Source organism: Mandrillus leucophaeus, unplaced genomic scaffold (assembly GCF_000951045.1).
Source record: "Mandrillus leucophaeus isolate KB7577 unplaced genomic scaffold, Mleu.le_1.0 Scaffold5, whole genome shotgun sequence".
Classification (NCBI taxonomy): domain Eukaryota; kingdom Metazoa; phylum Chordata; class Mammalia; order Primates; family Cercopithecidae; genus Mandrillus; species Mandrillus leucophaeus.
The window spans coordinates 8,379,122-8,396,214 of record NW_012105364.1 but is presented as its reverse complement, the minus strand read 5'-3'; the positions used below and the strand labels follow the sequence as shown (position 1 = coordinate 8,396,214).

Here is a 17,093-nt window from a genome sequence, read left to right as displayed (position 1 = left end):
TTGCTTCTGATTTTATTCCTACTGCTACTAGTGTCACAGGATCTTCGGAGTGTTGCTTTTCTGGCTGGAAACCTCTGTGGCTGATGGCGCCTTTGCCTGAGTTGTTTTGCTCGGGCCCGCTGGGTTCATTATGCCCACTCGACCTGGCAGGCTGCACTCAGCTCGCACCACTGGCCTGGATCCCACGCATGCCAAGGGCAAGCCAGGCGCAGAGGCGAGGGGTATGTGAGCAAGCAAGCGTGGGATCCAGCAACTGTGCACAGCCAGGCACACTGGCTGTGGTGGGGTGGGCAGCTCCATGCACCTGCATGGGTGCCAGCTCCCTGCAAGGCCGTAGCTGAACCAGGCATACCACAGGCAGCTTCTACGGCTGGCACTGGGGAACGAAGTGGTGCCCGGAAGCTTGAAGACACCAGAAACTGCAGAGTCCCAAGAGCATGTCTCGGCCTTGGCTCAGGGAGTTCCTTGGTCTGGGCTACCCAAAGGGCTGCAGCTCTTCTCTGCTTTTAGTAGACCACAACACGGTGAGCAAGGGGTGTGTTTCGGCCGTGTGTGTGTTACAGCTCTTTCAGCCCCACCATTTGGTGGGCCCCAAGTTCTTGTCACACACCCAGGAAGAATGAGGTACGCAGACAAGTGGAGAGTGAGCAAGGCAAAGAGGTGCTTTACTGAACAACTCAGAGGAGACCTGCAGTGGTAGCTTTTCTCCACAGGCAGGGCATCCCATTATCTGCTCAGCTCTCAGCAAAGAGGAGACCCATAATGGGTAGCTCTCCTCTGGCCAAATGATGGTCAGCCCATCATTTGCCTGAGTCTGGCTTGAATCCAGGGTTTTTATGGGCGTCAGAGGGGAGGTAGTCAATGCTGACTGGTCTGTGGGCAGTCATGGGTGGGCCCGGAAAAAGCACGGCAAGTTCTCACTCCTATCTGCAGAATTGGCCTGAAGGTGGGGTTTCACCAGGGACTTGCCGCTTTCCACCCAGTAGCCTGTCTGCCTCCTGTTGCCATTAACCTGCTGTTTACAGTGTCCACGGCGTCCAGGGTATTCATGCCGAGGGCTGCCTGCAAGCCAACACTGAGCGACCCTTAGCCCCCTCTTGGCTTCCCTCTCATGCTCGTCAGTGCCCAAAGTCCAGAGGGGGCTGAGGCAGCAAGGGGCTGCTGTGTCGGTGTTGCCCTAAGTGTGCATGCACCTGGCCAGGTTGTGACAGCGCCTGGGCTCGGCGTTAACTTTGCTCTGAAATCAGAGCAGGCACCGGGAGCGTGGAGAGGCCAGGCAAAGGAAGCAGGCACTTCTGAGTCTGCAGGGGCAAAGGGGCTTCCCAGGCCCCCAAGACTGCAGAGATGCCTCAGTCCGCAGCCACAGCTAGGTCGCTGCAGTGGTGCCTGGGGGAGTGAGGTTCCTGCCCCTCCAACTTGGAAGGGGGCAGGGCTTCCATCTGTTTCTGAGAGGGCGCAGCCCTGGCCACACCTCCCGCACTGCAGCCAGTGTCATGGCAACGACCTCTCCAGACAGGCTGTTGCTGTTATCATTAGAGCTGGCCAGAAGAACCAACACTTTAGTGATGAGTTAAGACAATATTGGAGGAGTGAGAGTCTGTTTGGGCCCACCTGAAGGCATAAGACTGGGGCCCGGCAAGGACGAAAGTAAGCATGCAAGCAGGAGGGCAGAGTGGAGCAGATCAACTTCAGCGCTGCCTTTAATTACAAACACAGACACACAGACGGCTGGGTAGAAGAGACACCAACCCCTAAAATACACCTGATGGATCTGCTAACTCAAGGAATTCTACTCAGTCAGAATTTAATCCTGGTAGACCACCTAGATCTTCGAGCCCTTTTAAATGCAAATGACAGCAAGAATGACAGAAGACTGTATGGAGTTCTTTTTCAATGGCAAGTTTAGGGTAGGATGGAGGGAAGATCAGAGCTTTGGAATTCCGAAGGAAAGGGAAACAGGCTGAAAAGAAAGAGAACCGGAGGGGAAAGCCAGGAATAGAAAAGACAATGTTGCCTATTCACAATGGGAATCAAGCTTTTCCTATAATAAAGACCTTGACACAGAAGTGAGTGGGCTAATGAATTTTCTCCATCCAACAGTTAGTTCTATGTGTATCACTAAATTTATAAATACAGTCTTGAGTACCAGAACTTTAATTTTAACACCACAGTCTTTGAAGTTCTACTATAATTGGGTCAAACTCTGGAACAATAGCAGATATGCTGACTTGCTATAGAATGAGAGTGACAAAGAACAATGAGGAAATGCCTGAGGTTGAGTCACAAAGGCCTCTAAGTATCCCCCACCAAGGACAGTGATGACTAAGGCCCTCTCCATGTCCTTGATGTCAACATTAGGTGATGTGTGTTAAAAATGTTGAGAATGGAGGGGACTATCTTCAGGACAAGGCATTACTCTCCATATGGAGGGTGTGTTCAACATGCCATCCTGGGAAGATTGAATTCTTGCAGCAGCACATAATGGAAAAATACTACGGCACTAAGCAGTAAACTAAGAATATATCAGAATCCCAAAGGCTATATCTAATATTGCTTCTCTTAACTGTAGAGTGTAGTTATACTCTGTTCTGATTGGAAAAAAAATAAAACCCTGCAATTTTTTCTCTTCCCTGTTGAGGACGAGTTCCTTACTAACTTTGAATTCAGTTAAGGTTTAGTTTAACCAAACTATTCCTTAGGGAGTTGATTCCCATCAAAGGTCAAATGCTGAAAGAATAAAATAATCGCCTTCCAAATATCAATCCTGTAAAACAGAAACAGGATCAGAAAATTAGTAGGTTATACTTTATGGGCAATTTCTCTTCACAGCCTAATGCTTTGTTTATTTAACTATCCTTATTAAATTATTTTAGCAATAAGAATGGTGTTACCTTCTCCCCACCTAACTCTCCAAACCCTCAATAGGAAAAAGTTGGCTGGAAGAGTGAATAACATACTAATCGCCTCAAACTTCACTAAGATTAATTGGATATGTCACCTCCTCTAAAGACCACAGCAGTCATTCACTGAAATAACAAATGGCAAGACTGGAAACCAAATTGTCAACATGGATACAAAGAATCTACTAATTTACTTGAGGTTAGAGGATAATAGGCAGTGTTATAGTAACATTATTATTCCTTTGTGATTCATTTCCAACCAAATTTCTTTTATTAGAAATGCCTTTTTTCTGATTATGAAAATAATAAATGCTCCATATGAAAAATGAAAAATACATTTTAAAAATACGAGAAAACAATAATAATTAACAATAAGACTGGCAACCACAGATAATCATTGTAATGAATTAGCATTCTTCTTTCAGTGTTTTGGTGTGTATAACTACAATACATCATACCATGTAGGTGCTTTGCATTTTATGTTTATCAGCATGGTCTCATTTTGTTAAATTATTATAAGCATCAACATTAATGCCTGTATTACATTCCATTCTATTGACATTTATATATCCTTTGTTTTCTAACATAAAAAGCTTTTAAACTAGGCACAAATACTTTTTCTAAAAATTTTACATTACTTCTTAGGGTAAAATTCTTGGAAGTAGTGTTTCTGAACCAAAGAGCAAGAAGAAGATATTTTGCCAAATTATTTTCTAGACAGTTTTATTTTATAGTTTGTTTAATCTTTTGCCAGGCATATAAAATAGTAGTCTGATCTCTGTGCCTTCTTATCAATCCAAAATATTTCTTCTGAAAGTATTTTCTATTTCAAAAGATGAAAAATATGTCTCAAGTTATGTTTCATTTATTACATCTAAGTCTTAATCATTTTCATAAATGTATCAGTCAAATGTAGTTTCTCTCATAAATTGTTGGAATATGCCCTTTGTAAATTGCTATTTTTTAAGATTTTTTAAGATAGGTCATTAGAAATTTGTATGACCATTGTAAATATTCAATATATTAAATGTTTCTCTTACATTTGAAACAAATATTTCTCTCAACTATGTTTTTCTTATTTATTTATAAGAAAACCAACTATATATAGTTATATTTATTATCTAAATGTAAATATTTAGGTCTATTTATGTTTCCCTATGTGATTTTGTCTCAATTCCTCTATGTTTAGAAAAATTCCTCCCCCTCTACAGATTAGACATGCACCATCTAAAAAATAGTACTTGCTTTTTAATTATTATTGTTAGAATTAAATGAAACTGAAACTTGTTAATGAAATTAGCTAACAAAATTTTCCACTGCTGACCAGATATTATAAAAAACATTGAACCTATCATGTTTAATAGTGCATAGATTTCTCCAAGCTGGATAGCTGTGAAATAGAGTGTAACCAATGATTTGAGTGTAACTGTGATTAAACTTTCCAATGTTGGAAGACACTTTTAATGGAAGCTATTATCTATATTTATAGCAGTTTCATTTTTTACTTCAGCTGTTACTTACTCAATTTTTTTCTTCTCTTTTTTGCAATTGATTTGCAAAGTATTTCATTAATTGCCTCATAACTGTCATATGTATGGAAAATTGTTAGCATGCCTTTAAGTGATCAAGAAAGCTCTTGAGTGTTGAAATATACTAAGTCTTATTTTAGATCTACATTTCTCCTCTGGGTTCTACTTGGGCAAAACTAGTTATATTTAATGATGCTTTCATGCATTTGCTATTAAATTATATTAGTCTAGGTCAGTTAGATATATTTGTCTCTTGAGGCTCCTTGTCTGGGCTAGATGTCCATGCAATTCTTGTCCAGCTCCACGGCCAGTCAGAGGCATTTAATGTGGCCAACAATTGTCTCGTGCCTTGATTCTAACATGTATCTGGGTTTTTGAGCTTAAGAGTGGAGAAACAGAATGTGTGTGGTCCTGTCAGTTGTTAAACTACTCCTTCCCTGTATCCCCAATCTTGCTTCATAGATATCCTCTGAATAAAATATTGTGATTTTTAAGCATCTCAGTTTGTACTAGGATGGCATGGATGGGGTGGCTTTTCCAACAGAGGAGGGATAGTGAGGGGAGGGACTGAGATGACTATATTCAAGAAAAACTATTTCTAGGCAGATAGCCAAATCTTGATCCATCAAAATACTAAATTAGGAATACATTAAAACATTTTTAAAGGGAATTCTGTTATTATTATGAAAATGAGAAAATAATAATATTCTGTACTGATATCTTCTATCATTTGGAAATACCTACTTCCTTCCAAGAACTATATAATGTACTAGAGACACAGGATTAAAAGATATGGTCCCTGTTCCCAAATAACTCATAGCATTGAGACCAGGCTAACCAGGAAACAGTATCAGCTATGAAGTGGAAGTACCAAATGACAGGAAGTAGATGGAATGAATGCCTAGCTGAAACTGTAAACATCAAGAAGAATTCCTGGATAATGTGCCCTATAAATTGAGTTTTAAAGGAAGAGAATTTCAGGCAGAAGAAATAGCATATTAGAAGGTCCAACGCTGTGAGAAATAACCTATTTACCTTTCTGCAAAGGAAGGTAATTTCAGCAAAGGTCTTAATTGGTCAGTGACAAGAGATAAAAATGAAGGACTTAGTAGGTCCAGATGATTAAGGTTTTTATACGGCTTGCTAAGGATTTTGGATTTTATGTGAAGCCAATAAAAAGGTATTGAAAGACTTTAAGTAGTCAAGGATGTATGATCAGATTTGCATTTTAGAAAAATTTCTCTGGCCACAACTATGTAAAAAACAGAGAAGGATGGGGGGACACATCAGCACAAAAGAATAGTTACAGGACAATTATTGGCAATTCAGGAAAGAAATGAGGAGGGTCTTAAGTAGAGACAGTATTTCTGAAGAAAGATATTAAAGAGCCATAAGAGGCAATATATGATCATTGATTATAAGGTTGGCGAGACAGGGATAAAGAAAAGGGTGAAGGCAAGCCAGCTTTCTGGCTTTTACAACCAGGTAAAATGTGATGACATTCACAGAAACAGGGAGTAACAGTGTGAAAGAAGGCTTGATTGAAGGTAGAAGACAAATAGCTTGAGTTACCTATGAAATTCACAAGTGGATACACAGGGCCAGGAGTAGGATGAAGTGAGTGATGCACTCAATTGGATGCAAAATTTAAGAAACAAAAACTCTTTTAAAAAATGTGTTTTATTTTAAGTCTGGGATACATAAGTAGGATGTGCAGGTTTGTTACACAGGTAAACATGTGCCATGGTGGTTTGCTGCACCTATCAACCCATTGCCTAGGTATTAAGCCCCTCATGTATTAGCTATTGATATTGATGCTCTCTCTTCCCCCGCCCCCCACTCCTGACAGGCCCCATTGTGTGTTGTTCCCCTCCCTGTATCCATCTGTTCTCATCGTTCCCACTTGCAAGTGAGAACATGTGGTCTTTGATTTTCTGTTCCTGTGTTAGTTTGCTGAGGATAATGATGCAGTGTTAACACATGGAAGCCTCCTCTCTATGACTGAGAGAGAGGTAGAAGGTTTAAAGGTTATATTTTTATTTATTTATTTTTATTTTCTTTTATGAAATAAGAAACTTGAACATATTTATTTGCTGAGGCTAAACGGAACTGGCAATGGATAAGAGATGTGGGAAGGAAGCAGACAGAGAAGAAAAATGCCAAAGCAGAGAGAGACAGAGGCTGAAGAAAAGGAGGCTCAGATGGGATTGTTGTAGACAGTTTACTGAATACAGGCCTTTAAAACTATGGGGGGCTTCCCACCGAGGCAGCGAAACCATATGACCCAGCAATCCCTCTTCCGGTTATATACCCAAGAGGAAGTGAAATCAGCACCTTGTAGAAATATCCACACGCCGATGCTCGCTGCAGCACTATCCACAATAGCCAAGATATGAAAGCAACCTAGGTGTCCCTCAAGGGATAAATGGATAAAGAAAATGCATAACATATACACAATAGAATATTGTTCAGTCTTAAAAAAAAAAGAAAAGCCTGCAATTTGTGACAAAATGGACAAACCTGGAGGACATTATGCTAAGTGAAATAAGCCAGGCACAGAAAGACGAATACTGTATGTTTTCACTTATGTGTGGAATTTAAAAAAAAGTCAAACCCATAGAAAAAGATAGTACAACAGTGGTTATCAGGGACAAGGAGGGGGTGTGGAATGGAGAAGTGCATGTCAAGGGGTACAAAGTTGCAGTTATATAAACAACTGAAATAAATAAGTCTCAAGAGCTAATGTACAGCACGAGGACTACAGTTAATAATTTTGTATTATATACTAGAAATTGGCTAAGACAGCAGATTTTAGATGCTGTTACTACCAAAAAATAGAAAAGTTAAAAAGGTAATTATGTGACATGATGGATATGTTAATGTGCTTGACCTTAGTATATTTCACTAAATATCTATGTAATATGCATGCATCAAAGTATCATGTTGTATGCCTTAAATATACACTATAAAAGAAGGAAAGTAAAGCACTTTTATTGCCTGAACAACACATTAACACATCTCCCCATTGTGAGTCATTTTTTTTTCTTTTGAAATGTTTATAGCATTTACTCACATCTTTCTGTATTTCTCCCCATCCCCAAATTTAGGGAAATTAGTATGCAATACTTATCTTCCTGTAATCCCTTATCTTTGGGGCATTAATCAGCAGTTACTAATCTGAAGACTTAACAAGGGAAGAACAAAGAAGCCTTAAAAACACTATTTGCTGAAAATATAGAAGGGGTGCTTAAGTGTTGCTCACATCTCTTCAAAAATGCTCTTTCCCAACCTTCAGGTGGAAATTATACTCAAGACTGCAATGGCTGGAACCTCAACTTCACGGAAATCTGCATCTTGAAGGAATTTTTCCATAAAACAGTTCTTTCATTTCAGAAATAAAATATTTACTAAAAAGCTGAGAAACAATGCAAGCAAATGCAGTAAATGTGTGTTGTTCATGGAAGCAAGTTATTCCTTTGCACACTCCTATTGTCTGAGTGAAGTTCTGAAGGTTTATACAAATGGACTAGATTGTGGAACTACCCCTGAGAACTACTCTTAAACATGCTAAGTATTGAGGCTGTCAAATTAAAGGAGTTTCTGAGGCTGCCGCTTCTCTGGTCATCTTTAATTAGGCAATACTCTACTGAAACCCTCACAATTAATCTTAAGAGTTGATTTTCTTCTATAGTAAGTGGAAGGGGAATTATGTAGTGGCTTGCTCTTTGTTATAATTTTATTGAGAGGGTTGTGGAGGAAGGATTGGAATATAATAGAATTGTTCTATTTTCTACCATGTACAGAAAACTAGATGAATCACAAAATTGAAGAAAAATGATGCTTATCTTTTAAATATGTATTTTATAAATATTTAACTTACATTAAAATTACTTTCCACATGTACTCATATTACAAAATGCTCTAGGCATATCAGTGCGTATGCTACTCAATAAATGTTACTGTGTCTTTCTACCACAGAGATTTGTTTAGGAGGAAGATTGTCATGTTATTTCCTATACCTGGAAGGACTCACACTTCTGTGTCTGTTAATATTTTATCCATATGATACAATCTAGACCGTGAAACATTTCCTAATGAAGTTACTTTTTCATTAATTTAACAACTGTCATAAATGAATTGACTGTCATAATGAATGAATGAAACAACGAAACAATGAATGACTCAGTGTGGGCTGGTTCTATGAATTGCATACCTTCGTAACCCCAATAGAGCTTGTTGGGGTGCCTGGAATATTAACAAGTCAAACAAATACTTACTTATTTGTTAATTATGTAGGCATTGCATAAATTGAAATACATTTATATTTATCTCAAGAAATTCTCTCTAAATTATATTAGCTTCTGAGGAGAAACTGTCTTTCTAGCAACCTAGTTTTTAGAACCATTGTAGGCTCTTTCTCTCTAAAGGTAAATAAACTTTCTTTGGAATGTGGTAAAAGAAGCTGTTAGATAATTTCTGAATGTCTGGTTTTATAATAAGGAGGGTCACTGTCCTCAAAGTTTAGCAATCACTGGACCCTGAGGGACTTTTGTCTAATCTTAACCCTGCACCTGACTGCCAGGCAGAGCTAATTACTTAACCTCCCAGTGAATTAATGGGCTCATCTGTAAAACAAGATTGCCATCAAAGGGCATGAAAGGAAAAGACTAATGATAGACGGAATGAGGTTAGATTTAAAGATTCAACAAAGTCATCAAAATTCACAGCAAAGCCATTTTCCATTATTTCCCTCAATTGTAACTGTACTGCTTTTATAAGAAGTGAATTCGATAAAAATAAGCTTATAAGAGTTCTGTTGTGCTACTTTGTATCTGCTGGACTGATGCGGTATGTAAGAAAATTCCCTTGCTTTCAAAAATGTAAAATTTAAAGCACATTGAAAATTCATGATATTTCATGAGATGCCTAAGGATTTGAGACTCTGACAGACAAAAAAATCCCCTGTGATTTTGATAAGACTGCTAAATAAAAAAGCAGTTCATACATTTATTTTTATCACCTTCTTCCTCTTCTATTTCCTCTTTCATTTTTCTATTACATTTTGATTTTGACTTTTATGTTTCTGCATCTTTACTTTTCTCCAACCCTGGAGCAATGGGAATTATTTTTGCAGACTCCAAGGTACCACTTTCAGTGTCTGATGAAGTTCTCCCTTTGGTGTGTGTCAAACAATCATTTCCAGGCTCCAGATAAAGAGACAGAGTGCCCCAGAAATGCCCTAAGCCCACTACAGGCATGCTTGCCTAAGCTGGCTGCATCTCTCCAGTTGCAATGCACATTTTTTGGGACAATAATAAATATTGGCTCAAAAGAGAATGATGGAAAGTGCATTTTTAGGAGATATGAGATATAGGTCTATTGATGGATAAACTGATCTTTTTCCAGTCACTATAACATCTTTTCAGAGTAAGTAAGCATAACTGCACAGAGAGATGGAAGATGTTAACTGATATTGGGACTACAATTAGATAGAAGAAAACCAGAACCAATGCACACACACTGTTCAGATGGTTCATAGGGTTATTTTAATCACTGATTCAACTTTACAGAATGAAGTTGCTCCATTCAATTTCACATCAGTAACTGCAGGTTGTATTACGTCTAAGATTGGTATAGAACAACAGCAATTTCACAATATCTAGACAATGAATGAATATTAAAAATCTATTTCATTAAAAAGCTCTTTCAGATCCTGGTATCTGAAAGAAACCATGTTGGACCTAAAATATATCAAGAAATCAAGAGCTCAATATAATGAAAATAAGGCTGAAGACTGCAACAGATTTGAATACAGCATGCCTCCATATTCTAGTTATTCATGATTTTTGAGAAAATCTGTTTCAGTGAAAAGGGCAAGTAATCTTTTTTATACCTCACGTTAAAATATCTCATTTTAAAATATTTCCTAGAACTTTCTCATTCCTTAGCTCATTGATTCTCAAAACAATGATTCTCATTCATTAGATCCCTTGATTCTCATATTCTCACAACCCTAAAATAAATGTTATAATCTATATTTTAAAGTTTAATATTTTGAAAAAAATAAATTACACAATTTGATGAGGGTGATAAAAGGCCCTCTCAAACTCCAGTCCCAAATTAGTTCACCCTGAGCAAGCCCATTCTCACATCAACCTGTTACATCATTTACAAAAATAAACAATGTCAATTACATATGTTTTTAAGTTACATTCAGTCAAACAAGCAGTTACCTTAGCACTCAGATGTGTAAAAACCAGTGCAATAAAACTTCAGTTTTTAACAAGTCATCTGAAACAACAGAGGACACAATTTTGTCTTGTTCCCAATATATTTTGTGTTTATGTTCCTAAATCCTAAATTCCTAAAATTGCATCCTGATAAAGAACAGTAAATTTGTTTCTCTACTATATTTACCATATTGCCTCATTACTTGATCCCTCCTTCCTTTCCTCCCTCTCCCCTTCTCTTCCACTCCTTCTTTTCTTCCTTCCTTCTTTTAATAAATGTATATATATATAACCAATAATTACCAAGCACTTACAGTACACTGGGCAGAGTGCTAGTCTCTTCACTGAAAACATTTCAAAGTATAATAAGAGAAACAGGAAGCAATGAAATGAGTCAGCTAGTTTTGGAATCAGGTTAGTCACAGTTGATCTCAGCTGCAGGCCCGGAAGGTTGGGGGTGGGCTGCCTTGTATTGCAAACACATGCATCACATCACATAGACATCCTGCACGCCAGAGCACAGTAGCCTGTCAATTCCCACTGCTGAATCATTTATAGCTTTTACCATAGTTAATGCCAATGATTATATATGTTAAAGGTACTTATTAATCCTTGTACCAAATATAGGAGGGGCCTCAGACGCTTCTTATCTCATGGTTCTTAAATCTAACCATGCACCATACTCACTGGTAGTTTTATAAGGAATGGATTCTTGAGCTCCCCTAAAGAAATCAGTAGCTCCAACAGAGATGTTTTTAAAAATCTGTTTCTAGTAAACTCTCCCAGTGATTGCTGAGTAACCTACTTAAAATGACATTGGAAAACCATACACTAGAACCCTGCTTTTGATTTTTATTGTTACAAGATCTAGAATCAAGTTCAAATAGTCTAGATAGTAAAATATTGTGGGAATTTTTTTTAGTTTTAGAAATCCCACAAGAAGTATGAAACTGTTGTCATAGTCCATGTAACTAAAATTCTTACGCAACGACTGAAAAAATGAAGGAGTAAAAAGAGTTGTCCAGGGTAGAGACATCTGGATCCCTCTGAGGCAACCTAAGAAGATGAGTCTGTCAGAGAATAGAGATTGTAATAAGTTGATGACTGTATGCCCGGTTTGCTTTAGACAGTCCCATTTCATGCCTTCTGTCTTAGTACAATTATTAATCATGCTACCCATTTCTCTCTCCAAAGTGTCCCTGTTTGAGCAACAAGTTATAGGGTCACCCCAAGTAAAAGGGAATCTTGTCAGAGACCAATGAGTGTCCTTTAGTGAATATAGAAATAATAAGTAGGCTCTATTTATTCATTTATTCAACTCAATTCAACAACACATTTGTGCTAGCATTTGCACATGCCAAGTCCTGCATAAGTTAGGAAAGCCCCCTGCCTTGTGGAGCTTACAGTCCAGCAGTGGAAGACTCAGACAGTATACAAATGAAAAACAAATTAAAAAGGATAGAGATTATAACAACTGCTATTATGGGAATAAAGAGGATGATATAATAGGATTTCATGGGATGGACAGGTGGAATGAGGGGAGGCCTTCTAGCAGACCATCATCTGTTTCAACCTCATTTTGCATACCTTCTTGTGCTCCAGAAACTGGAAAGCTGAAAGCTATGTTTCATATCCTCCTCCGCAGCTAGGGATCTGGATTTAGACACAGACAACCAGATATACTCATGAGAAGCACTGATTCAGAACTAAGCTGTAGAAAAGACGACGCAGTGGCAGAAAAGGTGTCTACTTCACTGGCACAGAAGTCCAGCCTCCTTATTGTCAGACAGCACATAAGATGTGTTCCTGAAGGTAATAGTTCTGACCCCACTCCCTGATCCCCTGCTCATGGTTACAGTAGTACAACCCTGAAGCCAGCAGTTGGGACGGGAGCCTCCTAACTCCCCAGCTTCCCAATGAGGCAGATGTAGAGGGCCAGTTCTGCGATGGTGTTCTTGGAGTCTGGAATAGCTCCACATCAGGAGCTATTCCAAAGACCTTCTAAAAAATGGTAAGCACTGACTTATCATGTTAAGTGCCCTTCTGATGAAAGTGGAGTGGTTTCTGTTATCTGTCACAGAATGCCGAGTGATAAAGACCTGAAGAATGAAAAGGAGTCATGTGGCAAACAAGGGGAAGAGAATTCCAGACCGAGAAAATAGCAAGCATACAGGATCGAGGCTGGGAAAAGACTTGGCACGTTCAAGCCACAAGAAGAAAGTTATTGTTGCTGGAGGAATGAAGAGGTGGGAATGAGGAAAATGAGACACTGCGGGAGTCTGATCAGGGCAATGTCAGTAAGAGACAAGTTCGATTTTTTTCCTAGTATATTGGGAATTCATTGAGGAGTTTCAATCAGGCATAATCTAGTTTTAAGAATATTAGACTAGACGCCTTGCAGAAAAGGAATTAAAGCAAGAAGATTAGTATAGGACTATGTCAGTAGTACTAGCAGGGATGAGGAAAAGGAGGAATTAAATCCTAGGCTTTCAGACAGATCAGAAGGTAGATGTGCTGTAATTCACTAAAACAGAGATGCATAGGATAGAATAAACACATGTTTGAAGCATCAAGAGCTTGTTTTCATTTTTGGGTATGGGGTTGCACAAGTCAAAGTTGAGATGCAAACCAGACAGAAGACTGCCAAGGAGAGTTTCATAAATAAGAATCTGCAAAGGAATAGTCAATTTTCCATGGAAATCCTCATCTAAACCAGGTCCCAGGTCAAGACATTTTAACACATGAGTCAGAAACAAAACCTCAGAGCACAGTACCTCCAACCACCTTTTTCGTTTCTTATACAAGGTCTCGTTTTTGTCACTCAGGCTGAAGTGCAGTGGTATGATCACAGCTCCTCAAACTTCTGGCCTGAGTGACCCTCCTGTCTCAACCTTTCAAGTATCTAGGACTATAAGTGTGCTCTGCCTTACCCGGCTATTTTTTTAAATTTTTTTTGTTGAGACAATCTTGCTATGTTGCCCAGTCTGGTCTCAAACTGCTGGGCTCAAGCAATCCTCTGGCCTTGACCCCCCAGTGTGTTGAGATTATAGGCTTGAGCCACCACACCTGGCCACCAAAGCACCTCTTTCTTACGTTAGCTTTTACCAAAGGCTATCAGCAGTTCACTCTATGAACCATATGACCACAGACCCTGTCCTTATCTGCAAATTCACGAACACTTCCTCAGGCCCGGGAAGAACTGAACTTCTTCTGTCTACCTATACTACCAGAAAATGACTAAGTCAGGCTGTCAGGACATTTACAATCCTCTTATTATATGTTTCCTATATTCTTGCAACCCTGATCAGTGGCCCTGAGACTATGAGTTGAAGTCTGCTCTTACTTTGCTATAATTACCATCTGGACAGCTGACTTGCTATTCTTACAAATATAATCCTAGCATTGCAGGATACCATGGGCCACCATGCCAATCTCCTTGCTGCACAAACTTGCTAAGCCCATTACATATGTAAGTTTTATTATCATAATCACCAATACCACTGTGGCTGAGGTTGATTTTATGATTGCCATACATTGAAGAGTAGCTATGTAAGTCACTAGTTAAACATACATTTTATCTCCACTTAAATATATTTGTTTACCTGAAATCATTACAGACAGAATATACACAGATCTATGTGTGGACAAGCCTATCTGTGTGTGTGTGTGTGTGTGTACATACATATATTTGTGCACAGGTCTAAACAAATATATATGAAACTAATATGTAATTAGTTAAAATGTTAGTTCAATATATATATGTTAACATGTATGTATATTAAACTAACAGATTATCATGAATGTGTTATTTGAACTCATAGTCATTAAGAGATGTGAAACTTTTAAAATTGTTCACTGTTGGAAAACATTGGAGAGTCTCAAAATATTTAAACGTCTAATCTTTAAGTTGAAATGATTCACACTAAAGGAAAATAAAAATATCTGAGCATATTTATTCAGGAGCAGCAGTAAATTAAGAAACCAAGAGATTTTTAAATGAATTTTCACTATGTTAATTTCAAGCTATTTATTATTTTATGGGCTGTCTGGTTTGTTAAAGCCTAATTAATGTAAGTAAAGAAGACTCAAGTAATCATTGAATATATCATTATGAAATGAATTTTAGATAAAAGTACCATTACTTTAAGAGAGGAAAGAACACATAATCGCCATGGCTAATACTAATTTTAATGTCATGGAAAATTTATTTAATAGGAAGACTATGCTTGCAAGTAACATCTGAATTTTTCTCTTTGTTTCAATATCCATGTGAACCTGAGAGAAATTGCCTAGTAGATTTTAAAAATCTATAGTATAGGTGTTTTAATCAGGGGTCTCCAGAGAAACAGAACCAATAAGCCAATTCCTTATAATAAATTTATTTTGATATAAGGAATGGCTCACATTTTTATAGTGACTGACAAATCCCAAGGTCTACAAGGTGAGTTGGCCAGCTAGAGACTCAGGAGTGCTAATGGTATAGTTCCTGTTCAAAGGTCAGTAAGTCTGAGTTCCAGGAAGAGCTGATTTTTCAGTTCAAATCATAAGGCAGAGAAAAGCTAATGTCCCAGTTTGAAGTCAGTAAGGTTGGGAGAAAGCTTTCCTTGGAGAAGGTCAGCCATTTTGTCCTATTCAGGCTGTCAAGCACATGAATGAGGCCCATAACATTAGGAAGAGCAATCTACCTTACTCAGTCTACCAATTTAAAGGTAAATCTCATCCTAAAACACCCTCATAGAAATGCTGAGAATGATGTTTAACCTGGGCACCTTGTGGTCTGGTCACGTTAGCACATAAAATGATCATTACAGTAGGTCAACTGTTGGAATGCAGAATGTTTTGCCTTTACTAATACTTCACGCTAAAGGAAAAAGTGAACATGAGTAGTTACAGCCACAGATAATATAAGATACTGTAAGTTTGGTTTTAAAAAGCATTATGTGTATTCTTCACATGTTATTTCCAATGGTCTCCATTATTCAATATTCTTAATATACATCTGGTATCTGCCATGTCTACTGCAAAGGTAGACAAAATGCTCACTGGGGTCCTAGTCCTTTTTACCTCATGCCTACCTGACCACCTTATAGCTGCTCTCTCTTCAAGACAATCTACTTTTTAGATATGTCCCACATAAATATTCCTGGCTGGGCATGGCAGCTTATGCCTGTAATCCTAGCAATTTGAGATGTAAAGGTGGGCAGATTGCTTGAGTCCAGGAGTTTGAGACTAGACTGGGCAAATGGCAAAATCCTATCTCTCTTTTTTTTTTTTTAATGTCTAATGAAAAAAGAAATACTAAAACACTGTTATTATTACAATGCTCCCCTGCTCAGGAACCTACCATGGCTCACCAGAGAAGCAAAGGTAGATTAACTTTCAGCTCTATAGAAAGGTTATCGCTATTATTGTGTAGATGGTTTTTTTTTTTTTTCTTGTTGTTGTTGTTGTTTTAATATGGCTAAAGTTTCCACACTGACTTTCAGAATTTCAGAGAGGGGTCCAAGTTGTAAGCCAGCTGGAAACAAGATAACTACTATAATGGCATGAGGGTGTTCATTAAGCAAATTGTATCTTGCCATAAGGTATGTATGTGGGGAAGGGGTGTATAGCATTAAACAATGCTTCATTTAAATAGACTTTCTTTTCTTCATCAAAGATTTGTTTACTTCTCCTATACTCTAGGTCTATGATAGACTCTAGAGTTGCAACACATTAAAGGCATAGCACCCTGATGGAACTAAATACAGAATCTAGAAATAAACCCATGCATATATGGTCAACTGATATTCAACAATAAGGAAAGAAAGTCTCTTTTATAAATTATGTTTGAAAAACTGAGCATCTGCATGAGAAAGAATGACATTTGCCCTTTATCTTACACCATACACAAAAATCAACTCAAAATGGATTAAAGATCTAAATGCAAGACTTGAAACCATTAAAAGTCTAGGAAAAAAACATGGAGAAAATCTCGTTGACACTGGTCTTGACAATAGTTTTTTGGCTAGAACACCAAAAGCACAGGCAATAAAATTAAACAATACCAAGTGGGACTACATCAAACTAAAAAGCTTCTGCACAGCAAAGGAAAGAGTCAGCAAAATGAAAAGGCAACACGTAATGAGAGAAATTATTTGCAAACCATATATCTGATAAGGGGCTAATATTCAAATTATATGAGAAATTCATACAACTAAATAGTAAGAAAACAAAGAATCCAATTTAAAAAATGGACAAAAGACCTGACTAGGCATTTCCAAAAGAAGATATACAGATGTTCAATAGGTATATGAAAAAAATGTTCAACATCACTAATCCTCAGAGAAACACAAATTGAAATCAGAATGAGGTATCACTACACACCTGTTAGAATAGCTATTATCAAAAAAATGAAAGATAAATGCTGTCAGAAACGTGGAAAAAGGAAACTT

At 38.0% G+C, this 17,093-nt stretch overlaps 1 protein-coding gene across 2 annotated transcripts in view; it reads right to left on the bottom strand.

The window, feature by feature from the left end:
• The window catches only part of GRM8 (glutamate receptor, metabotropic 8), an 838,387-nt gene that overhangs the window by 262,830 nt on the left and 558,464 nt on the right, over window positions 1-17,093 (bottom strand). The window contains exon 8 of one of the 2 annotated variants that reach the window (XM_011995930.1): window positions 11,644-11,715. The exons of the other annotated variant lie outside the window; for it this stretch is intronic. Within the exon in view, the coding sequence (XP_011851320.1) occupies window positions 11,644-11,715 (72 nt within the window). The remainder of the gene's footprint in view (window positions 1-11,643; window positions 11,716-17,093) is intronic. 2 annotated transcript variants of the gene reach the window in all.